At 37.4% G+C, this 26,572-nt stretch overlaps 2 protein-coding genes and 2 long non-coding RNA genes across 4 annotated transcripts; all 4 read right to left on the bottom strand.

Moving 5' to 3' along the window:
- Positions 1-2,383: 2,383 nt before the first annotated feature.
- Positions 2,384-3,000, bottom strand: LOC142623275 (uncharacterized). The gene is made up of 2 exons (XR_012842091.1): positions 2,936-3,000; positions 2,384-2,816 (listed from the first exon to the last, which is right to left on the bottom strand). It is a non-coding gene; the product is annotated as an uncharacterized LOC142623275 (long non-coding RNA).
- A 1,758-nt stretch (positions 3,001-4,758) lies between these two features.
- On the bottom strand, positions 4,759-5,986 carry LOC142623799 (uncharacterized). The gene is made up of 3 exons (XR_012842233.1): positions 5,689-5,986; positions 4,995-5,064; positions 4,759-4,886 (listed from the first exon to the last, which is right to left on the bottom strand). It is a non-coding gene; the product is annotated as an uncharacterized LOC142623799 (long non-coding RNA).
- A 9,654-nt stretch (positions 5,987-15,640) lies between these two features.
- LOC142625043 (transcription factor bHLH49-like) lies at positions 15,641-17,664 on the bottom strand. The gene is made up of 6 exons (XM_075798752.1): positions 17,608-17,664; positions 17,247-17,315; positions 17,082-17,153; positions 16,663-16,869; positions 16,472-16,574; positions 15,641-15,840 (listed from the first exon to the last, which is right to left on the bottom strand). Exons 1-6 carry the CDS (start codon positions 17,662-17,664, stop codon positions 15,803-15,805), a joined length of 546 nt encoding a protein of 181 aa, XP_075654867.1. The 3' UTR covers positions 15,641-15,802.
- A 1,617-nt stretch (positions 17,665-19,281) lies between these two features.
- On the bottom strand, positions 19,282-20,006 carry LOC142625042 (serine/threonine-protein phosphatase 7 long form homolog). The gene is made up of 3 exons (XM_075798751.1): positions 19,953-20,006; positions 19,440-19,835; positions 19,282-19,347 (listed from the first exon to the last, which is right to left on the bottom strand). The coding sequence occupies exons 1-3, from the start codon at positions 20,004-20,006 to the stop codon at positions 19,282-19,284; spliced, it is 516 nt and encodes a 171-aa protein (XP_075654866.1).
- Between the last annotated feature and the right edge of the window lie 6,566 nt (positions 20,007-26,572).

The following is a 26,572-nucleotide window of genomic DNA, read 5'->3' as shown; positions in this document are numbered from 1 at the left end:
AGCCCTTATTCAAAATCTAAATTTATTAAAACAAATTCTCGAGTTTAGGGGTCAGCTGTCCACCATTGCTACACTGATATTCATAGTGCTACATGTGCTGCTCAATAGCTCGGCACTGTTGAACCCTATCTAGTCATATCATTCACACTCACGTCAATACACAGATCTGCATCATTTTGCAATGCAGTGTTTTCAAGGATGCAGAAGACCCCTGAAAAGTTTATGATGCATTTAACACAACTCGGTATTGTCTTGTCAAGTTCATGTCAGATGAAACACAAGCATGCTAAATACTCTTCACATGAATACCGTTCACTGAATAGTCATGGCGCACACCGCAACTACCGCCCGAATAAGAGAATCTCACTATGACATTGGGAACATTTGAACAAAAAATTCATATCGTGGTTTTCCACTCGTATTGACATGACAAGCCCTGAATATGTTAAATTTTATTATTGAATACACAAGTGGAATGAGGTTATAAATGTACCACAATTCTTTTCTTATTCCTACACCACTAACTTTGTAGGTTGAGTAAGCTATGAGTCGCAACGCCTCAACATCATCTCGTACACGTAGAAACAAGTTTCAATCTACTTCAACAAATGAATGATCACAAGTTCCAAGCAGATCAACAACTACAAACATACACGTACCACTATGGAGGGAAATGGGTTGGAAAGAAGAGAGATTTCGTTAACATGCCAATATACACGTACGAGAGTCTTGGAAGCGTTGGCCACATCATGGTCGGCAAACCTACAAAACTAAGTACGTATACCACCGCAATGGAGTTCACCGTAGCAGAACCACCATGGTCAACCCTATACGAGAAGAGGTGTGAGTTGGAGGTGTATTGTCGATGGCACGGGTTACGAGTTCCTAAGGCACGCTCAGCCGAGTTACCTAGAGATGAGCCTGCCAACATACTTGCTCGCCTTGAACAAGAGAACAATCAAATGCAAAGGCGGTTAGACCGTTTTCATGCAGTCCAAAAAGCTAGGAAGCATCTAAAGGGGAAGGCGCAAGAGCGAGCCATGAAGTCTATTAATGAAATTACTGCGTTAGATGATGAAAGTGACATTTCAGACTTCTCAAATTCAAGCAATGATGACTTCCAAAAATTTCTACCTACGAACATTCAACGTTGTTGTTGATGTCTACACGTTTTGTGCAATACAAAATGTTGTTGATCATGAGGGCAAATGATCCTATTGTACGTGCACCTTTTGCAAATCTAAAGATGAATTGTTCATTACTTTTGGCTAAGTTTATAGGAAATCACTTGCTCATTTTTTCCCTGTTGTTCGTTGTTGGTATGTTACGAAAAGATGTACTTGTATTAGTGTTTGCAAGAATTATAAGTGCTTGGTGAAAATTATGGTCTAAACTCAATATTCCGTGAGTAAAACTCGCTTTTCTAACGTAATACTGAATGTCATTATTTAAATTCTTTGACAAATTCTTTGAAATCAATTCGTCCATCTCCATTGTCATCAAAGACTCTGATCATCCTTTGGCATTCCACTTCCAAAGGTTCCATGAGCCCCACTGAACAGATCTAACATTTGAAACAACTAAACCACCGAGCTTTTTTTCTCAAATCAAATAATTTCCTACACGTCACGCCTTAACTCTCTGCTTTTGTTTCTTTTTCTTTTTCTTGTAAATTTTAAATAAGATACAAATTTTAACCTTAGCATATCAATAAACTTCCCTATTTGACAACAATTGATTTGAAATGACTGGTGGCAATATTTATCCCATATTTTAAATTCATGGTTGAAATCTTTTTAGATCCTTTAGTTGAAAATTCACCGAAATTATTGATTAATTATCAATTTATCTCAATTTTGTCTTCCGCAAGATTGCGATTATTAACCACCAATTGGCAATGCACCAAATGATAAAGTAGAAAAAACATCTCCAAAAGAAAAACCATTGCAGGCCAGTTAAGGCAATTTATACTATATAAGGAGTTTACAAATTATAAAAGTAAAAAATAAAATCTTTGTAACTAGTCTCTATAACCCAAACACCCCGCAGATAACTCATTGATGTCATCATGGAAATTTAACCAAATGTGAGATTATCAACCAAGAGCTTTGTGGCTCAATGAATATGCTCGGTCTCTTTTACGAGGAGAACCTAGATTTGAATCCCCCTTTCCCTCACTTGTTTTAAGCAAACTAAAAAAAAAGTGAGATCAACAATTGAACAAAATATCAAACCACAAACCATATAAAATCTAGAAGGGCAAGCCCCTGCTTCTCCCTTCTTGTTGAAGTTATGTGATGAGAGGAAACAGTAGTTGGAAAATTATTTTGTGATGTCAAGTATTCTAAAATCTGACTCAGGACACTTTTTGAGACATTAGCTCTTTCACATGCAACATAACATGCTATAAACTCAAACATATGGCCTATGTCTTTCTTAGAAGGCCATTCTTCGACCAATCCACTGACATCTTCACTATCTGACCTCTCTGTCTGGGAAATGTCCCTATTAAGCATACAAATAAGAGAGTTCACTGTATCTTGGACCAATATATTTTGACATCCATTGTGGGAGCAGGGAGGAACAGTATGATTCTGACTCTGACAAGGCTTATGAGGATGAGAAAACTGGATACCTTGTAGCTTCATGGCCACAAGTCATTTTCTAATCAACACCACGTTGCAACACCGCAAACATGAGCAAGGTATTCAACTATTAGACGCAGAAGATCCAAAGCTGATACTGAATTTGAAGCTAATGCAGGTCAACAGTTGATTGTTACCATCCTCCAGTGTCATCTTGAGAGTGTAAGAGCCCTGTGAATACCACAAACCATCAGCTGGTTGATGCGAAACACTAGAGTAAAAAAAATAAAAATAAATGATAGATTAAATTGTTATATTGGACTGACAATGAAAGAAGGAATGGAAATTACTGATTTGCAAGTTTGGCTTCTCTTAGCCATGCATATGAATCCACATGAAAGAGGATACTTATATCATTACTTCTCTTAGCCATGCATATGAATCCATATGAATCCACATGAAAACTAATCTGTACGAAGCTCTAAGACATAATAATTGATGAAGTGACTCTTACCTGGCCAGCTTCAATTTCAGTTTGAAATTTCCTTGCAGCTACACCAGATGTAGTAAATATAGAAGCCCCATTGCCATATTTGTTCCAGAAGTACAAGTCACATACAAATCACATGTAATACTTCTTTAAGAGAATTAGAAAAAGTATGGTAATATATACAACAAGAGAAGAAAATTTAAGGAAGTACTTGTTTATGTTAACAATATTTATGGCCTCTTCGAAACTGTCAGCTTGATGTTGAGAGGGACAGAAAAATTGTATGTTAATATCTCCATACTAGGCAATCAATAACCTGATTGATAAAAACAATGGAGTAATGAACACACCTCCATGCAAATAAGAACTGGGCCAAAAATTTCCTCTTGCAAATGCGGAGGTAGAAAAATGTCAGCATTGTTCTGAAGTCACAGTTCAGCTCTTTTTATCCAATTGGAAAAAAGCAAATGCAAATGCAATAGGATCAGAAGAAGAAAAAGAACATAAAGTTACCTTCAGGTGAATCAAAATTGAATTTCCTAGAGCAAACAATAGTTATATATGGCTTCATTGCCTTCTTCTTCTTCTTCTCATCCTCTCCACTCCGGGTAGTAACATCGCACTCTTCCCCCTCTTCCATGACACGAAACTCTTCAATCACTGAGACAAGAAATCCGCACACTTTTGCATTCATCAATCTCCTAAATGTATAGCACTAACCAAGAAAATTAGCAAACAAATTTCAAACCTAAAACATAAGGCCGTAAATTATATGAGTTGAAAACTCGGTTAATTGCCTAGCTCACCTTTCATCTACCACCATATAATATGGATTGCACATGATATGTTCCATGATGCACATCCTTGCTTCCATTATGAAATGATAGAGGACACCTTCGTGGCCCTTTCTCAAATGCCCATCCATATGTGAAAATTTGATTCATCACAAAATGTACATCCCTAGATATTAGCATCGATGTTTGGTTCAAATGAAGCCAAAAAGAATTATATATTTAACATGCGATTATCAAGGATGGACAAAATGATAAGGAAAAACAGACAAATGATTAAGAAGAAAATATCAAGATATATCTCAGAGTAGAGGAGAAAATGATCCAACTAACAAAGCCAAGGTATATGTAGTTTCTTCTTCTTTCCCGCTCGTTATCGAAATAAGCATATGATATACCTGATGTATTGAAATACTTAATACTCAAATACAATAAAGAAGCATATGATATTTCTTTATGACTTGACAAATAGCAATTACCTAACCCTATAACTTCTGTACTTGATAATTAACAAAAACATTTTAAAGCCTTGAGGGCTCCTCTCTTTCTTCTTAAGACTAGAGTTACATAGATTTCATTTCATGTGTCAGCAACTTGGATTGACTACAAAAGAAAGCCAACATGTAAAGTTAAAATTTGAGTAACATTCATTCTGATTTTTTTTTCTTTTCTTTTGAATAGAGAATCTTCCACACATTCTGCTAAAGCTTCATATAGTGAGCGTACCAGATTGAACCATTCATGTCAGTGTCTATATGAGTTTGGCCAAAATCTTAAATTAATCTACCAAAGTTGTGATTATTATCTTTTTGAAGGAATTTTTAAGGGATGAGTACGATAATTAATTGCAACTTTGGTGAAATAAAAGAAGTTGATGAAGAAGAAGGTGTTACCCATGACTGGATCAGAATTGCAAAGCCTAATCAAGCCAATGCTGAACTTGCTGACACACACACAAACGCCAATAATTTTTCACCATCATCATCCAAAAATCTGAACTTGTAGCTAAATTTATGAACTCTGAAAAAGGGGAATTTCTCGTCTTTTTTATACCCAAACAAAAATTCTATAAATCAATATCATAATGTTTTGCTTGAAATTGATTAATTGTAAATTGAATAAACTCACAATAACAATGATTGTGAAGAGACCAGAACTTTTCAACCAGTGACACATTGGGAAACTAAAAAACTGGAACCTAAAAATGCATTGCATAAGATCAGAACATAATGTTAAACAAATGGTACCACATCAGCACTTCATTTCACCAGAAGGGGAAATTAACTAACATCATGAAAATGATCAATGTGGACAGAAGTACTGCTTCAAACTTTACATGAACTGAGAATTAACAATTACTGAAGTACATGTTTTAAATCATTAGGTTTATCTTTGCTGAAGTCAGATCAATGTGGACAGAACCTCAATTTGTTTATAGAGTCACTCAACAAATTTATAGAGATTAAGATATCCTATTAAAGCATTAACAACTTTAAAAATGTACTCGAAAGGACCTATTTGTAGTTATTTCCATATAAAAGGTCATTGATCTTACAATTGACAGGACATTTTAAAATATTATAAATGAAGTGTGATCAGGAGTTGTTATTTAATACGTATATCAAAAGCACACACAAAAGAGAACATAGGATTGAGCCATTGGTGTCGGTGTCTTTGAGATTTTGGCCAAAATCTTATAAATTTAGCTTCCAATGGTTTTTTTTTTTTAGGGAATTTTTGACAGATGAGTAGGATAATTAATCAATATTTAGTTCTAATAAAAAAAAAAAGACGAAGCAGAAGAAAAGTTTAAAGAAGCTACCCATGAATGGATTTTAGACTTGCATCACTGAATCAAGCCAAGAATGAACTTTGCCCATGCAAACAAATCATCTCACACCATTGCCATCCAAAAATCTTTGTTTGAACCTAGAAACACAGAAATCATAGGTCCTCTTCTTCGGTGTGCTCTTCTTCATCATGCTCTTCACTGTGTTCGTCATCCTCTTCACTGTCTTCATCATCTGACGAGCTTGAAAGAATCTACATGCCCAAAAGAAAACCTTATGAGTAATTTCAAATTAGTCTACATGCCCAAACTGAAGGAAATTAACAAGAGCAATTGGAGTTGTTTTCTCTATATGCAAATGAGTAAGATTTGCTACCATGATCATTTTTTATTAGTCTAAACAATTTTAGATCCTCTTCTTCCTCAACCTCTTCTTCCTCATCATAGCTCTGAAAATCCTACATGCCCAAAAGAAAACCATATGAGTTATTTCAGTTTAGTCAATAACAGCAGGAAATTAGCGAGAGCAATTGGAGTTATTAATTTAATATTGATATATTGCAAAATAAAAGAAGAAGCCCAACGAAAAGAAGAAGTGTCCGAAGAAGTTACCTTGGCTCTGGCATAAATTCTTGACTGCCTCGCACATACTTGTAATCAATGATGATGTTAGGGATGTGGGAAATCTTGGGCCAGTCCTCTCCTGTCCCTCTTTTGAAGCATTTCTCCAGAATTGGACATGTTGAGATCTCTAGTTTCTGTAATGGAGTTGTATGAAGGAAGTTCGGCACCAACTTTAACTTTGTGCAAACAAGGATTTCCAAGTTTTGAAGACGTGGCATTATAGTGAATCTTCTGATACAGTCTTCTTCTTCTCCTCCAAGTTTTGGAACACAGACTTTTCTGTTGAGCTAATTAAAACACCAATTACATAACCCCAGTGAAACAACATAATTAACAAATAAAATATAATTTCAAACGTTGTGACAAGCTAGAGATAAATTTAACTGCAAACTATTGGGCAAATAAATATAGTAAACGTCGCTTCAGAGCTAGTAAAAAGTGTAAAATTACCATTCAAATACCATATAAGTACCACTCAAACACAAGAAGTTCACTTATATCTACATGACATACATTAAGAAATAAAAAGCAAGAGTATACAGCATCTTAACCATCCTGTACCAGCAGAAAACATGAAAAAGATTGCCCCATAGTAATATAGTTCCCAGTAAGAGTCTTGATGCTAATCAGTGAACAGGGTGGGAGGGGTTTTTTAGTTGCACCTTTTTTTGTACAGTGGGAGGGATGGCAGTAGGGTTCATTTCTGCCATGAGATGTGGTGCACAGAGACATACTGAAGAGTTTAGTTTACAAATCCTTCTCCTTGGCAGACAAGGACACTACAGTGGTAAACAAGATAGCTTGTCTGCAGGGGTTTTGCATAGGTGTCCTAATTTTTGAAATACCTCTACAAGATTGAGAGGTGCACACCATGTTAATTTATTTTGAGCTCTTGCAGGGAGCTAAGGTGCGGGGGGTTTGAGAAGATACATGCTTTTGGGATTTGTCATTCCCTATTCCACTTCCATTACTTAATCAAATTTTTCCTATTTTATTTTCTGTAAGTGCTAGCTACTTAGGTGTTTGTGCCATTTGTACACTCCCCGCGTACATTGGTCGCATCTGCTTCAGTGCATTTTAGTAAAATTGCTTACCTATTCATAAACGTGTGTTGTGTGCGCACTAATCAGTAAGCCATATCCAACTGAGTGAAATCCATTTAAGCAAACATAAATGGCTGAATCAAAAAAGAGTATTTCCACTCCTGAAAACCTGATCCAACTGGTACGCAGACCTTCCACAAATTACTAACACTTTTCATCAAAATAGAGTGAAGGGGATATATGAGGCTAATCACCAAATAAGATTCAATAAGCTAACATGGGGGACAATGTAAAAACTTCATGTGAATGGAATGCCAATTTCATTGGCAAACGCCTTCAGAGCCCAATCAAATCACAGGCAACAGTGTTATTTGAGTTCTCAATAATACCGTAAAAGGAAAAAAACAAGGAAGAGCAATTGAAGGACCATGGTTCTACCTTCGCCGTTTCATAAGACACAACTTTGTTAGCAGTGAGGTCAGACTTGTTTCCAACCAAAAGCTTGTTTACATTCTCACTAGCATATCGGTCAATTTCACTCAACCATTGCTTAACATTGTTAAAGCTCTCTTGGTTTGTCACATCATAAACTATCTGGCACATACACCAAGAACATTGTGAAACAAGTTCAACATTCACACCAAATCGTCAGGGCAGAACCATGAGCAAAATGCTGAAAATTTGAGAGAGAGAGAGAGAGAGAGAGAGAGAGCTTACAATAATGCCATGTGCTCCACGGTAATAGCTACTAGTGATTGTCCTGAAACGCTCTTGTCCTGCAGTATCCCACTAAATATCCCAAAAAAAGTTCAACAGCCAGATAGAAACAATAGCAACAATCATAGGATGTTGCACTACATAAACATCATATTATGAACCAATGATCAAATTTCAATCCATTAACAATATTTAGGATATTTAACCATCTTGTTAGTAGTTTCTGCATGAAGATGGCTATTAACCAAAAGTAAACATGTTAAAAATGACCCCAACCCACAAAGAGATTCCACCAAAGGATTATAGTAGATTTTTTTACCACCACCACAACTATCATAATCATTCTTTATTACTTGTTCCCTGTGATAACTAAAAACAACCCATACACCCATGTTGATTTATAACTACAACATCACCCTCCACCACTTATTTTAGAGGGAGGTGATGCCATTTAGTCCATGGCCAGTGGCTTACTTTTACATCATGCGTTACACCAGATTTAAAGAACAAGAAACACCACCCCCCCCCCCAAAAAAAAACCACCACCAAAAAGAAAAGCAGGCAAAATAAGAAATGAAAGGATTATACAGCATGCGAATGATACTTCTTTGGACTGCTAATTGGGCAGTTTAACAAATTTCCAGGAACTAGTACAACCATACAACTTTACCAAACTTAAAAAGTGGGGGGAAGAAGGCTGAAGTTTTATGGTCTTTCCATCTTGCTCCACAGTGCGTATTTTCTGATAATAGGTGGAATGCAACAATTAGGATCATATTGCTTCAATTGATATAACATCTATTAAAACCCAAAGGTAAATACTTACAAAGTCAACTCCAATTGTGCTAATATAACTGTCCAGATACGAATCATCCTGTGTCAAAGAGACGAAAGAAAAAAAAAATCACATTGCATTTATATTCATAAGTTCTGCTCAAGAATTTCAATTAGAGCCAAGTAGGCTTCAATATGCTCAGCAACCAGAAAACTTTCCACTAATGAGTCAAACATTTTTTTTTTTTTTTGCTGTAGTTCTTTTTAAAACACCAAATGTTGCTTGGAGATAATATTAGATAGTATGGTAAGATAACAGTAGGATCTACCAAATACATAGAGTAAATGTTTTGAATATCATAAAACACCAAAATTCAACTCCAAACAGAAATTTTTTATTGGTACAATACCCATGCCCCCCATGTAAGAACCTTTTACATGTATCGCAGTAAAGCTGAATATGGTATGAATAAAGTGTTAGTAACAAGAGGTTAAATAAATTTATCACCATTAAAGTCTATAATTGACCACAATAAAAAAGCTGTAGAACAAACAGGAGACACCAGGAAAATATCCAATAATTGCACACCTAAACAAGAATAGAGAAGTCTTCTTTTTCTTTTTCTTGCATAAAAGAATAGAGTGGTCGAGAAATGAGAGTATCGAGTACAGAATCACACCAAGTATTAACAAGAAAATAAATCATACTTGCTGCATTGAATGAAAAGAAAGCCAATTGTTCTCCAAAATTTTATTAAAAATCGCTTGGCAAATTTCCATCTGTTGTGGGGTTGAGGTACGCCCAAATTTATCAAAACTTATACTGAACTAGTCATAGACTTCCTTATGAATAGCATGGTATCTGTAAATGCAGAACACATAAGATGGACTGATGCATGTACATATCGAGTAGTCAAAAAATGTTTGTACTCTGCACGTTCAATAATTAGAAGGATGCCACGGTTCAAACTTAGCGTACCTAGTCCGCGAGACCACCACTCGCCGAGGCCTCATTCCGCTTAGGGCATGTTCTTCGGTTATGCCCCTCTTGGTCACACAACCCGCATTGCACCTTTCTCCCGCCCTCCTTCCATGGTGTGGTTCTAGGCCGTTTCCCACCCTCGTCCATCTCATTCCTGATTCGTGTTGAGACAGGGCGACCTTTCTCTCGAATCAATTGGGGGTTAGGGAGGACCCTTCAAGTTTCTTCAGGATCTGGCCATGATAATCTATCTTTCAAGACAGGGAAAACGGGAGCATAGCTCCGAAATAGTGCGTCCACGCTATAGCATTGGTCAATGTACTGCTCTGCATCATGTCAATACCTAATACAAACTGCAATGACATGTGAACATGGTATCTTATACAATTTCCATTTCTGACATGTGCAAGTTCTTTGCAACAAATTAACTCCATGTGTGTGATCCCCATGTCCAGCAGTCCCTGGATTATGCGGTGTATCTACTTGATATGACTGTTGTTGCGAACTCAATCTTGTCACCCTGTGATGCTCCGCCTTCTCCTTATTTCTCATGAAGATATCTAAGGCATATTTACACCATTTTTTCCCTGAATTCAACTGCTCTATGCTCTTATTGCGACGATCATCGAAATAAGCATTCAGTTTGAACCATGTGTATTTCACCATTGCTGTAATGGGCAGGCTACGAGCACCCTTTAGAACACCATTGAAGCACTCGGAGACGTTTGTAGTCATCGTCCCATAACGGTAACCCTCGTCAAAAGTTAGAGCCCATTTCTCTTTGGGCACATCCTTCAGATATTGGTGCGCATCCCGGTTCACATTCTCAATTAAATCGAAGGTGGCATTGAACTTTCGCTCCCGGGTTGCACTTGCCGCCCTCCATACTAGGTTCTTTAAAGTTTCATTGTTCCATCTAGTGTTCACGTTACCGCATAGATGACGAAGGCGGTAACGATGTTCCGTCATGGGAGGCTGCAAATAGTCTCGATTAGTGTCTCCGAAGATAGCTTGTATCCCAGGGTGTCTGTCGTATATGACACACAGGTGTCTCCGGTCGGTAACATACCTTCTTATACAAGCCAAGAACCAACCCCAAGTCTCTCGTGCTCTCGCTCTCCACAACGGCGAAGGCTAGTGGATAAATCTTATTATTAGCATCCGTCGCCATTGCAATCATCAATTTCCCTTTATATTTTCCATAGAGGTGGGTTGCATCAATACTAATCACAGCCTACAGCTTCTTGAACCCAATAATACATGGACGAAACGCCCAAAATACGGACTTGAATGTACAGGTTCCTGGTTCTTCATTATCGTCCACGTTTAACTTATACTTTGTACCCGGACTTGCATCCTTAAGTGCTGCCAAAAAAAGTGGCAACTCTGCATAAGACTCCTTAAAATCCCCGTATATAGCTGCAACGGCCTTTTGTTTGGCATCCCAAACCTTGTATGTGAACCATAATGATTATGTTAGAAATTAAGTACAAGTCAAATAATCATAGTTGAAGAAAACAAATCAAGACTTGTAAGGCTATAAGATGAAGATAATATTTCTTTCTCTTTATTCGTTTTTTTTTCTTTTTTTCAATTCAATTTCATTTTTCATAACAGCAGGTATTCATGGGTTTTGGGAATTACAATCATGCTTATACTTCCATGTATTGAAAAAAGAATGCAAGTTAAAGAATACCTTGTAGTGAGATACTTCATGTTTTAAGTCTGCCAAAGCAACGTGACGTAAGTTCTTTATCTTATACGCGGGGTCTTCTCGTATATAGCGCTCAAGTACGTATGCTAGGAACACCGAATCAATCATCCGTCCATCATGAGCATTCTGAATTTTGTCGCACGTGTGGGGGCCCTTGCATTTTGCGATCTTCCAGACATTGTCTCCCTTGCAACAGATCGCACGGACTGACCATGGGCAGGAATCATCCTCACAACTCACCATCAGCCTCTCTGAGTCTGAATGCTCAGTTTTAAACCTAAAATTCTCTCGCAGTGCGTACCAAGTCAATGCATGTCGCACCGCGAATTTAGTCGCGAATACCATTCCTTTCATTGGTTGTTGCCCAGGCGTCCAACTTGATACTTCTGCTTGCATAACCGGTGATGGATCAAACATATTATCCCAAGTGTTGTTGGTGAACCATTCCGGCGTAGGATCGGGACCAGGGCATGTGTCTCTATTCTCTTCTACAACCACATCCTCGATATGATCAACATCATCATGTTCACCCATGGTTTCTAGACGCTCCTCAAACTCATCCCTAGTAACATCAATATCGGTTGCATCGTCACCAAGTCCGTGATCATATTCGGGTTCAGATGTGCCCCCATGTAGCTCATCATGAGATAAATGCTCTCCTGCATGCACTTCTTGGGGCCCTTGCTCCTCCTCAATGTGTGAAGCATGGGGAAATGTTTGCCACGGTTCAGTACCATACTCATCTCCTGTGTTTTCTGCATACCCTTGATAAGATTGTAATGGTATTGAGTCAATGTGCTCATCTACATTTCCATCCAAAACAGTGTGTTGTGAACCCTCCCCGGCCTCTACTATGGTGGGCTCAACAGTGACATAGAGATCCGAAGCAAAAAATCCTTTCACCACCATTTGCTTAACAATTTTCCACATCATCTTCACTTGGGCGCCACTCGATAACTGTAGTGAATTGTAGAAAACATGGGTGTCTAGAACCCGTTGAGGTGCTCGATACACGATGGAAATTTTATGCCTAGAGTGGTCTAACCTCATCACCTTCAATATTCTTCGTTGCAATTTCATAAGCCCTATCCCACGCTTTACCCTAACACAATTTTGCTTTTGGTTCGAGCCTTGGTATGACAACCCATGCAAGTCATGATAATACATCTCTCCATCGTAGTATACATAGAAAAAGTGAAAATCCATCACTAACCTGTTGGCATCAATATAAAAGTTGCCATAATGTATAACCACTTGCAACTGATCTTGCGTATGATAAAAACATTCACTAATAAAACTCAATCATAGACATCTAAATAATTGAATATTTGACAAATATAAAAACAATTAATAGTACATCGAGTTCTGCGTTCTAGTTAACTCAATTTATAACATTTCTCTCATAAAAAAGAAATTATAAAATCTGTTATTGTCAAACTCACATGGTTTTTAAAATCAAATCACGTGTAAAAAAAATTATTAGTGTTTTCACATAATTAAGAACCATAATCAGACTGACAATTTAAATACAATCATATTTACATTATAAATGAGAAAAATAAATAAATAATAAAGTCAAGTTCAAACAACATAGTGTTATGCGTTATTATTACCATATAACTAGGACGATGATTTAAGTTACAAGATTTTCACTATTGTGTTAAGTTTTTACACAAACCAATTACAGAGAATAATTTTTTTTAAAATACTTTACGCATTGTAGTTACAGTGCCAGTTGAATAAACAAAAGGATTGAATAAACGGGAATAAAAAACTGACTAACTAAACCAAAACACTATCGTAGCTACAGTGCTGCACAATGCAAAAATTTTGGATGTACAGTGACAAGACACTGTGCGCGCATTCGTGCTTTTATTATAAATAAGTAATGTTCAGCTCGACTTATTACATGTGTATAAGCCTAGGTTGGATTGTCGAAGGGTTGTGCATATATATTTTAGGGTTCGTTTGGTAATGCTGTTCTACTAACGTTATTTGTATTTTCCGGAAATACATGTGGATGAAAAAATGTATAGAAATAGGTGTAATGTTGTTTCAAAATTGAAAATTGTTGCTTAAAATTCTATACCAAACGGCCAAGTTTTTATAAACTATTTAAGTACTTTTAAATAGTTAAATAAATATTTACCATTCATATAATTTGCCTAAATTATATTTCAAAATTTCTAATTTGTGAAAATTAATGATTAAGATACCAAACTTAATCAAACTGAAAATGAAAATAATATTATAAAATAAATTTGTATATATGGTGGGTGGAGTTTTTTGCCTACGTGGTTGAAAAAAACTATTACTTTGAATTTGACCCAACTCAAATCCAATCCAACAATGAAAAATGATTCCAATCATCAATAATTTTATGGGTTGGCCACACATTTTTTCCACAGAGAGTCCCCGAAAAACATCTATTACATTCACATGTGTTGAGTTTGTATATTTTTGCAAATACTCGTATACACTGACTGCACATATCACTTCTTTGAAATTGCATGCATAGTTTTTAAATTTCCAAATTTTTGAAACTTCACTACAAAGGTGTGAATATCAGCAGTTGTACATAGTTATTATTGAAAAATTAGGGACTACAAAAAACTACTCATGGAGTACAAAAACACCACATACGTAACAACCAGCAAACAAAACACTTAGCTATTACCTCTACGTTCTGGTCACAGCAAGGTTGACCCAACGGATAACTAGACAGCACGTTGGTCTTGCAATAGAAGAGGACCTGCAGATGCCTTCCCAACTACCAGTAGCTGCTGTGCACACGAAGTGCTCTGACTCGTCACGTGGAGCTGGGAAGATGGTCAAACTTAGAGTTCAGACGTTGTTTAACCAAAAATAGACGAAAGGTGATGGGAATGTATTCTGAAGAGGTACTCGAGTTCGGAGAACTCGAGTACCATTGATTATGCATTTATGTGGTGGTTGCCGTCAGGGAAGTCGGTGCTTGCAATAAGTATGGAACGTATTACTCAAGTCTTCAGGACTCGAGTACTGTGCTAGGAAGTACCCGAGTACGTCAAATTCGAGTATTCCTCGGGTATGATATATAGTAACCATACAGAGTAGTACTCGAGTTCAAGGAGCTCGAGTACAACTAATCAGTACTCGAGATTGGGGTACTCGAGTATCATTTACTGTCAAACTTTTCAACGAACTTTTTTGTAGATCATGTATTTTTTTTATTTTGTATTTTTAATTTTAGGCATAGGCTGTTAATAACTTTAACATTGCTGAATTTATCATCATATTTATGGTGTAACTGAAAGGGAATGAGAAGCTGCTGCATGAATGAGGGTCATTTCTCCCTTTTTACTTCATTGTTTTTATTGGGGGATGTATCTTTGTTGCCAGGGCATTATTGATGTTTGATCCCTTTATGTTCTGTCATACATTAAACTCAGAAGTTTGGAAATAAAAGTAGATATGTTAATGATGTGATTCAATTATAATGTGCTAGACTGCTAGTTCCCTAGGGACTTGAGACCTTTCTAATGAGTTGTGCAAGGATTGGATATCTTTGTTCTCTCTCTATCTGGATATAATTATTAGTCTATTCATTATTCTGCTGCATAATTATAAGCGTCTCAATCAACATATTGTTCTGTCTAAAAATTGAAGGCAGTCGGTCCACCAGTTGGTTCATGTCTTGTGTGTCCTTCACAAGAGTGCCTGAAGTTGTCTCTCAGGTTCATCCAATGGAGGGACAATTGTGCCACTGGATTACTGAGACACATTCCTTTCACATTAACAAATATGTTGTGGCAGTTCTTCCATCCCAATCACAGCTTGCAGGTCTGATTAATTTTGTAGTGTTTTGTATTGAAATTGGATTGAGAGGTTTATTTAGCTCAAACAAGGGAGTTATCTTTAGTGTTTACTGTAATAGCAAAACAGTTTGAAATTAAAAGGATGTAAACTAGATTAGCTTCTGATAAATATTAAAAAAAAAAAAAAAAAAAACTAGATTAGCTTGGTCTTATTACTTTATTCGTCTTTGTACCACCCTTGGTCCTGTCATCTATCACCATCAACTTTTCTTAGTACCTCACGCAATTTAATCTCATAATGGTGCGATTATGACAGAAAAGAAACAAACAAAGATTGTCGAGGTTAATAGATATTTATCTTATTCATACTATGAGGCAAGTATACATACAACTATATACGTTATGTACTTTAACTAGAAAAAAGAAAAAGAAAGAATCTGGATCAGAGGCATGTGGAGTAAACTCATCCAAGAAATTGTATGATGGACACATCGATTCACATCTCCATCTTTAGATTGCTAGCTTCAATGGAACCTGTAAAAACAATGAAGTGCTTTTAGTGTCAGCATTTGGCAAATGTTTCATTTAATTTGCGGATGGGAGGAGGGGGGGGGGTCTTGAAAATGGGCTATATGATGGAGTTCGTAGACATGGAAAGTGGAAGATGATATCAAGCACCAATTGATGCTGTGATTAAAACAACCAAAAAGCACAAGTTCATGTGTTTCATGGACTTAGCTCATAGTAAGTAGAGAGTAGACCCATTTCAATTTATGCAACTCTCTTTAGCAAGTGTTTGTTTTCATGCATATTCGCCATTATTTGATGATGATAGCGATTATGTGGTATAGTGTCAAAGGCACCACACCTATGGTGGCTTCCTTTTTCTATCAAAACAGGATGTGGGTGTCTTATGGTCACTGAAAACAAGCTGTGGATTTAATCATTTTGGAAGAAAAAGATAGAGAGATCCTTATTATCAACTTTCTTGATTTCAATGAAAAAGCATATACTATTCTTTCTTAGAAAAAATCATTAAAGTTTGTGGGGGGTACTATATGGTCTCTATCATTGGTCAAATTTCAAAAAATCCACTTTACTTCATTTTCACCTTAAACTGATGGAAACATGGAACCAAAAAGTGTGACATGCTAGCTACATCTACCTGTAAATGGTTGGGAAGGAAAGGATGTTGATCTTCCTTGATGGAACTCTAGATTGAGCAGGTTTTGTAAATCAGCATCCCAAGTTGAAGAAGGCGGTAGCTGCTGCAGGGCAAGTTTGATATATTTTAGAAATTGATGAATTTAAATTGACACAGAACAGCATTGGAACACAAAGTTTAGAAGCAATTACAGTGAAGCAGGGCGTGTCAATATATGTTTCAGGGATCGACACAGGTGCACTGATGGTTCGTCGAAGAGCCATATCAGATGAATTTATCCCCATTTCCAAACCACAACACGCAACCACTTGTGCTGGATTAAACTGAAGGTAGGCAGGATTAGTCATTTCGGATGACATTCCAATTGTTGGAAAACTTGTTGAGCAAGCAGGAAACATCTGTTGATATTGAAGTAAAACAGAATGAGCAACATAAGGAAATGCTGGACACCTAAGGGTTCCCGATGAAATTGAAGGACATGAATATTTCTAAAAAAAATTGACCTGTAGAGCTAGTAATCAAGAGTCTTCAGGCAAATCAATTTTCATTGCCAAATGGATGGCTAATACACACATGCTTTATATACTTCACATATTTATATTTTTCTTACCTCTTTTCCAAAGAAATCTTCAATGTTGAAGTCGAGCCTTGGATTCACAGCAGCTAGTTTCATAGACAGGAACTGCATATTGTAATGACAAGAAGACCCATTTCAGAATACAATGAAATTTCAAAATAGATGAAGAATTACATAGAAAATTAGCAGGTAAGCCACCTCTACTTGTACAGATGGAACCTCTGCATCACCACTCACCACACGACAATGATACCGCTTCAAACAATACTATATCAGTTAAAAAACTGTTCACTGTACAAAAGCTATTGTCTAGCCTATCCAACAGTCCAACTTCGGACCTCAGGTTGAACCTTGGCAATTGAGGTATTACCAAAACCAATTAATGCTTATCAAAAGATTTAACAAAGACAACCAAATAATAATAATAATAATAATAATTAATTTTAGAAAATTTGGGGTAAACTAGTAAGGGTACCTACCAATCACCCGTCCCAGACCCCGCAAAATGGGATCTTTGTGCACTTGGTAGGACCCTTTTTACTTCAAAAATTAAGCATACAATGATATAGGATGAGATGAGACAGAAATTATCAAAACCCAACTCGAAAAACACCATATATGTTCAGACCCATATAATATTAGAACTTTACTTTCACTGAACATGTCCTAAAAAATCAATATGATATAAATAAAATGAAGGGAAAAATCCCAATTCATGATAGACATAGATGCATTTTAAGGTTTTGGATCTTCAATTCAAGGTCCTAATTTCTAGTTACAAACCCCAATATAAGTCAAATCCAATGCAAATGTGAAAATGCTTAATTTATAAAGCTGATAAATCTAGAAAAAGTCCTATCAATACAAAGCTAAAAATAACTAGATACAATTCATACGTACTATTAAAAAAAAAATACTAAAGATAATTACACAAACACAAACACAAACACAAACACAAACAGTCCCTTCAGCCCATTGACGCTAGAACAACATCATGGGTTGATCGCAAAATTTTGAGAGAGATAAGGAGCCCAAATGAAAAATACAAGAGCTAGGAGCCCAAGACAATATCTAAAATTAGCTATGTTGTAAAGCTAACATTCTATGCCTCTTTCATGCTTTATTGCAAGCATATGAACTTGGAACACAAGTGTGACACAATGCAAAAGGACAACAATAAATTCGAATTTTGCTTATAATTCATTGATTATACATATAAAATTATCTTCTGATAAAACTATTATATTTTCCAGCTTCCATTACTTCTAAAGTGAAAAAAATCCCTAATTTTTTTTTTTAATATTTGAAAGTGAAATTTACAAGATTTTCTCTATGATTAAAAATACAAAATTAGCGTGTCAAATCCATAAAAGGAACATATCTAATCATAAATGACATAAAAGTTTGGAAACCATGTAGCGCTCACATAAGTTCTTGCCTGTGCCATTTAGCGCTCACTAAGACCTTTGACTGGTCTCACCCTTTGGTTCCACCAATGCAATTGACCATCGAAAATCATCCCCGTTTTCTTCTCCTCACTGGTTCCTTAACTGGTCTCACCTTGCCTGAAAAGAACACAAGCAAATACTCATATTCAAATCATTTAACCATAAAGAAATGCATATGTAATCAGTATAAGAGGGGAGAGTACCATGTCCAGTCCCACAGTCAAGAGGATGTGTCCGTGTCCGTTGCGGCCTTCGCGGCCGATCCTCACTGTGTGAAGCCTCAGGTGGGGGGGTGGGTATTTCTGTCTGGATGGCACCAGGGGTGGGTAGCCCAGGGGTGGGCATGAATCTCATCTCATCTCTACCACATACATCTCCGGGGATAGTGCCGGTAGTCGATGGGGGAGAGGATGTGGGTGGGCAGGTATCATCGCGAACCATGGATGGGGACCGACATGTCTGGGCAAACGTATGGGATGGACCCGCATCATCATGTGCCATGGAGCCCATGTCATAACGAGTGTCCTGCATCATCTCATCTGATGTCTGACTTGCCTCCTCCATCGTGTGGTCATGCACGGGTGTGTGACGGCCACCCGATGTGTGACGGCTCGCAGTTGTGGGATGTCGACTAGATGCATGGCACTGACTAGATTGACGGCCTCCATGCCCTCGACGTCCACCTGCTTGCCGACCACGCCTTACAGCCGGTTCACTTGCGTTGCCCGCAGTGCGTACATCGTCCAAGGTCAATCGACTGATTTCTTCAACAGATTGCAAGGCATTCATACAGTCCGTGTAGACTCAGACCCTGGTTCGAACTTCGCCATAATCCTCAACTGTGATTCAACCTGTCACAAGTATACAAGAGTAGTGTTAGGATTTGGAACTAAACTATGCACAGCAAGGTACATTTATAATAGAACAATCTTTGTAAACTTACCAAAGTGTCCCAGTATGAGGTCTCTTTTGTAATATGCCGAACAGTAATGGAACGATACCACACCATATACTCGTCATTGTAGCTCATTACCCCATGAAAGGGCGGTGATTCAGCAATTGTGGCATGCGCTGCCCATCTAGCAATATGAGTGGCATGTTCTTGAACCCAATTTTTTTCCTGCTTGCCTTGGAGCGTTATCTTGTGAAGTTCAGTTGAAGTATCGACATTGTCCGGTACGCCTTGCTTCATCCCAAACTGTCTCAGAACACGTTCGGGGTAATGGCCTTCAATCACCCAAAAATGTATGAGTGGCACGATGGACCTCCATATGTGTTGGCCTGCCATACAATATGCGGGCAGCGAACCCAAATAATCTCTATATGGCTCCCAGACAATCTACAATGATCCAACAAATGCAAACAACCATATTAACAATATATGTGTAACGATATCTTACAAACAACCATACAAACAACCATAAAGTGGTTGGTTCCCACTTGTAAGGCACGATACCTGATTTGGCTGGAGCGAAGCAAGCGACACACGATAGGCGCGTAGGACATGCATTGGATGGTCAGTTGTTATCTTAGCCCCTTTCCATCTATCAAACAACACAGACATAACCTTCATATTAATTACTTACATAATTCCCATGCGAAAGAAATTAATGCGGAAATGTAAAACGATAACTAAGTTGAAGATCCTACATACCTGACAGCAAGTGGACCTGGGGGCAGTGCATGGTGTGGATGCCTCATCACAGGACATATTTGTGGAAACCTCGCCCACGCCCACAACTGCACTAATAGCAGTGCACCACCAATTTGCTTGGCTGTCTTCTCTGATGCCTTACAGAGGTGTCTATATAACCAACTTAGTGTTGCACTACCCTAACTATAATTCTTTCCATTGCTGATTGGATTGAAAAATTGTAGATACATGATTGAGAGCCGTTCGCCAGATTTGTCCATAAACAGTATACTACCCAACATTTGGAGTATGTAATACTGAGCATACTGTTGCACACATACCTCAGTGGCATCAGCAGGAAGAGGGTTGCGAAACTGCTCCTCCAGCCATTTGGCTCTTATCCTCGGCCCTTCCAACACTGCAGTGTTCTTTTTTGTACCAACTGGCCTGTCCGGTGGAAGGAAGCCTAGCAAATCTATGCAAAAGTCACACCAGTTGTCCATATGGGTAAATCCTACCACCGGCAAGCCATGTACAGGTACCCCCAGGATGACCTCTATGTCTTGTAGCGTGATGGTCATCTCACCGTGTGGCAAGTGGAATGAGTGCGTCTCTGGCCGCCATCTCTCCACTAAGGCCGTGATCAGTGCATGGTCAAGGTCCATATGTGGGACTCGAAGTAGCCCATCTAACCCCGCATCTGTGATGTAAGTGGCAATCCGTGGATCTAACCCACCATCAAACAGACCTTTATCTCGGTGACGACAAGTCAGAACACCTGGCACTTCCTGCAAACAAAGCAGCTTAGTATTAATAATAACATTCACTAACCACGTAATAATTACACTTCAAACATAATGCCCAAAATCTTTCTACTACATATATTGATTACAATGACACAAGTGCATACCTCGCCTGCCAAAGGAGCATCCCAAAGCAAACTTGAACGATGCATAGGTTGCCTCGTCAAGACAGTCCCTATAGAGGGTCCTACTCGATGTGGGTCCATACCTGGCATAAATTAAAGGTGATTAATGGCCCATTAGCATCCTCACAAGTCAAATACCCATAAGCTAAATCAAAATGATAACAAAAAACTATAGAACTTTAAAAGGGGAAGTTCCCTTTTTTTTTTTTCCCTCAAAAACTCTCCTAAGCACTTGATTGATTTTCTTTAAAGGGCTCTAATCTAAGCCTTTCAATTCATGTGTTCTTTCTATTTTTAAAACTAATAAGTTCTTTCTAATAAGTGAGTTCTTTCAATTCATGTTTTTCAAATTCACAATATCCAAGATTCAACATAGCACAATCACAAACTAATATAATTCTATAGGGAATATTTCCACAACTACCAAATCAAAAAGAGGAAAAGAATGTCAAATCCGTTCATGACCCAACAAATACAAGATTGTTAAAATAACATTTAAATATAGTGGTAAGAGAATAAAGCATGAAGTCTAGGGTGTATTGTTAAGTGGTAATGTAAAATAAATAAAGTAGTTTTGGATGATATAAGATGCAATTTTTTTGGCATTTCTATATGTGAATGTTCTAACACTTCCTCCCAAAATTGCATTCAGTCTAAAAAAGGCAGTCAGTCAACTTCATAAGATTGATGATGTAAAAATTCCACAATAAATAGTGCCCATTTGGGGGTTTAAGTAATAGTTCAGTGGTAACGCCCATCCTTTGTGGTATCCCATGTTGACTTATCAAAAAGGTTTGAAACAACATTTTTTCATAGTATAGCCTTTTCTTTTTAAACCTCACTTTTTTCTAAGTACACCTCTTTCAAACAACCCAATTTCAAAAATCTGAAAATAATAAGTTATCCCAAAGTCCAAACAGACATAATGTTAGTTCCAAGTTCAGGTCATATGGTCCACTGTTACCTCTCTCCCTCAAATAATGTGGTTCTAAAAATTACATTGCTGGTGTCTACTTCAAATCCATGGAAAAACCCATAAAACTACTGGCATAATCATATGCTCACCATTAATTATGCTCTCCTTTTTCATTAATGTTAACAATCTAAAAATCTTATATTGCAAATTAGAACTCCATAATTGTATAGAGGTAAATATTTTTACTTCTTTATCAACAAAGGAAAGAAAGGAAAAAAAAAAAAGGTTATTAGGACAGATTTTGCCACCCCTAGAACATTGTGTCACGACTCATTTCTCCTGGAAATTCCCACTACAATTTCCATTTCTTTTTTGATAATTAATTCACACTACCATTTCTTCTTTCTCAAGCTTCCTATAAACAGCATTATCATATCCATCATATCACTTTACCCACATCTATTAAAACCTAGGGAGACTTAACTCTTAAGCTGGGATGCCTAGAAGTCAACAGAATTTTTCTCCAAAAAAATCAATTAAAAGTCAACCTACCACTAGGAAGGTATATCTTTATACAACCAGCTAAAATATTGCTAACCATCTCACCTTGAAATTGAAGGCATAGACCTCTACAATCACTATTCCGTCCAGCAGAGACCTTGCATTTCACTTGTTCCATGTAAAGGTAGTATGGTAAATGTGAATTTTCTATTTGAAACTGCAACCAATCACAGCTCTCTCATGTGTGTTTATGCACAACCCGTACGAAACCCCTTCCTCCCCCCCCCCCCCCTCGTCTCCTTAATGGCTAGTTTGGATGATGGGGGAGTATAGTACAGTTGGTTGGAAATTGGCTAGATATAACGGAAGGAATTAAAATAGGCTATTATATATATATTTAAAACAAGGTGAAAATGTGCGCATGGACAGCCAAGTCCAAACACCTAGATATAATAGAAGGAAATATAATGGCTAATATTTAAATTAACAACTAATATGTATAGAAAGGGAAGCGTAAACACAAATGCAGAGCATTAAAACAAATGATCAAATAACCCCAGGATGTGCCTAATCATAACTAGCCAGGGGGGCATTATACCTTCTACAAGCTCAAACAAGAATATAACAATTTAGAGTAAATGTGATGCTATTCCCTAATTTATCCATATTAATCTAATGCTGGTGGTATGAATTCTATTATAGAATATGACCAAAGAGGCACCACTAAAATGGAGCTGGAATGCTTGTTGGGGAATTCATTTCGACCTATCCTAAAGATTTAATATCTACTTGCTAAAAAGCATGTTCCATGCAGACTAAGAAGGCTGCTATTGGTTGCTAATCAATCACTACTAAATCCGCCCTCGATTTAATAGCATAAATTTCTAGAAATCAACAAGCACACTGGAGGAGAATTTTGCTCAACTTGGCAATAATTATATGATAAGCATCATACATTGGAAATCAAGTATCATGAAAGATGGCAAGAGTTCATATTAATGCATGGGCAGGACACCAATTATACACTGCAAAATGACATAATTTGCAAAAAGGAAGAAAACCAACTCACATTTGAAATTGTAATTTAGGCCAATTAAATGTATAACATCTATAATTCAGAAACAGCAGGAATAATATTATTGTGTGTGCTAACATAGTCTTAACAAAACTATTTCCCCAATATGTTAGCATCTACCAGTAAAACAAATTGGAGATACATGACTAACTTTTGATTCGGAAATTGCTCCTATTAGAACAACACATTATACTGACAGATGACCACCAAATAATCAAAATGCAACAAAACAGTACCAGTATCCAAAACACAACACAGCTCATTGCAATAAAAAAAATTCCTACATATCAACAACAGAATGAATCAAAAAATTCCTACATACCAACGTAGCCGGCGATGAAAGCGGTTTGGGTTTGGGGTTTCTACGGCGGCGCCGGTGATGAAAGGGGTTTGGGTTTGGGGTTTCTACGGCGGCGCCGGTGATGAAACGGGTTTGGGAGTCCGAGTTTCACCGGCGATGAAATGGGTTTTCGGTTTGGAGAGTGAGAGTGTGTGCAACTGAGTGAGAAGTGAGAGTGCAACTGAGTGTGCAACTGGTTTTAGTTCGCCATACTCGAGTATGAAATAATCGAGTACTTTAAAGAATACCCGAGCCCACAAAACTCGAGTATAATGGTCAAATACACAAAATTGCAATCCAGATTTATACTCGAGTCTGAGAGCCTCGAGTACCACGATTAGTACCCGAGTTCCTACAACTCGAGTACGAATTGGATATTCAATTTTGTACCAGTCTGGATTGTCCGGCAAGAATGGATGGGAATCCAGATTAGTACTCGCGTTTGAAAAACTCGGGTACCAATCGTGGTACTCGAGTTCCTAAAACTCGAGTACCAATCTGGATATTCAATTTTGTACCAGTCTGGATTGTCCGGGAAGAAGGGTGGGAATCCAGATTAGTACTCGCGTTTGAAAAGCTCGGGTACCAATCGTGGTACTCGAGTTCCTACAACTCGAGTACGAATCTGGATATTCAATTTTGTACCAGTCTGGATTGTCCGGGAAGAAGGGTGGGAATCCAGATTAGTACTCGCGTTTGAAAATCTCGGGTACTATATTTGCCAGTACTCGAGTTTAAAAAACTCGAGTACTTGGGGACATTTTTTTAACATTGATATTCCACGCTGGCATGCCACGGGGGAATTGTAAAATCCAGTACTCGAGTTCGCCAAACTCGAGTACTGGAAAAAGTGGTACATCCCCAATTAGTTCCGAAACAGTGGTTTCTGCCTAAATTTTTTTAGAAATGGTGGTATTGGGCCGATTTGGCCGTCCAGTGTAGTAAAGAAAAGTGTGGGAATTTTATTGCCCATTTGTGAAGTGAAGTAGAGAAAATGGGCTTGCCCAATTTTGGACTTCGCCATTTGTGAAGTGAAGTGAAGGGATTTTGGGCTTTCGGCTTAGTGAGGAAATAGTGGGTTTTCGGCCCAATTTTTAGTGAAGTAGGTCCAAAATCTTTTATGGTGTAGGAATTAATTTGTAGCGACCCATTAATGTATTTTTTGCTGATTGGGCAAGCGAAGTCTAATAAGGTTGGCATGTGGCATGTGGAAAAAATTGTCCCTCAATACAAATTAAAGTAAATTTTTATTATTAGGTAGTATATCCCCAAATTTTATTGCTTATACACAATTTTAATGAATGAGATTAATTATTACATAAAGAATTTGTAGTCTTATATATATGTGTGTGTATATATATACATACATATATATTTTAATTTCACTCTTGAAAGGTAACAATAATATTTTGTTTCTTCTCCCCAACTTCTTCCCATTTTTATCTTTTAACTCTACCTTCATTTTCTTTTATAGATTTGGAATCTTAAAAGAAATTGATAAAATTGGAAAAGACATCTTTCAATTTTTCAAATGAATTTTGACATATACAAAGGATAATATGTATTGCTTATAACTATAATATAAAAGAAGTATATCACTTAATATAACTAAAAAATTCATTAAAAAAAAGAACTAAAAAAATCAAATTGCATTTTGGTTGAGTTAGGAGGGTGGGGGGCAAATTTGAAACTCTAAGTATAAAATTTATATTTTTGGTGGGCCAAGAGAGCAATTGGCCCCCCTCTTCACTCCTCCTGCCCCCACCTATAAGTGTGAGTGAAAATCCCATAAGAAGGAAAAGTAAGGAAGTTGAGAAAGAAAGAAAAAAAAAAAATATATATATATATATATATATATATATATATATATATATAAATATATATATATATATATATATATTATGGGGGGCAAAAAGATCCTGATGAGAATGTGGGCCTTTTGGGCCGTGTTAAGGAAGGCCGACCTGCTCCTGGGTTTAGAATTTGTTAGTACTATGGGTCGGTCCATACGCCGAGGATCCGAGGATCCAGCCGAGGGCGAACTTACCCTCGGATGGACACCGAAGAACTCGGGATTTCATAGTAGAGATTAGGGGATGACACGGTTAAGGCCAATGGTTAAAAGGGGTGAACCCTTGAATGCCCTAGAAGTACCGATGTTGGAGAAATGTCAAAGATAAAGGCTGCTACCTCCACATTAAAGACCCTGCACCTACCACCCTGGCCGCATTAATGGGGAAGTGACACCTGAACAGTGGAAGGGAAACTTCTGGTTACTATTCAAAGGCACTGAGAAAAGAAATATCTAGCCTAAGGGGGAGTTAGGGCAACACGTGTACAAAGTATCAAAAAGAAGAGTATTTAAGGAGCAACCTAGAACAAAAAAGGGACGGACTTTTTTGTAATAAAAGAATAAAAAGGGAAGGAGATAATATAAGAACAACTCTCGGCTTACGTCCGAGGAGGTCGATTTACAATATTCCTTGTTGTTTTCAAGTGTTAGCAATCTTTGACTTGTCATTTGATCCTTAGTCACTTCTAACCTGGGTTTCAAGCCCACACTCTACAAATTCATATTGTTTAAGGCTCATTGGGCCTGAGCCCGTAACTGTTCTTGGGGCCAGGTGCAATTGTGCGCTTACAATTGGTGCCGTCTGTGGGAAATCTAGTCTAGAAGAGGTAG

This window comes from Castanea sativa, chromosome 2, assembly GCF_040712315.1.
Source record: "Castanea sativa cultivar Marrone di Chiusa Pesio chromosome 2, ASM4071231v1".
Lineage (NCBI taxonomy): Eukaryota > Viridiplantae > Streptophyta > Magnoliopsida > Fagales > Fagaceae > Castanea > Castanea sativa.
This window is presented reverse-complemented; position numbering and strand designations above follow the sequence as displayed.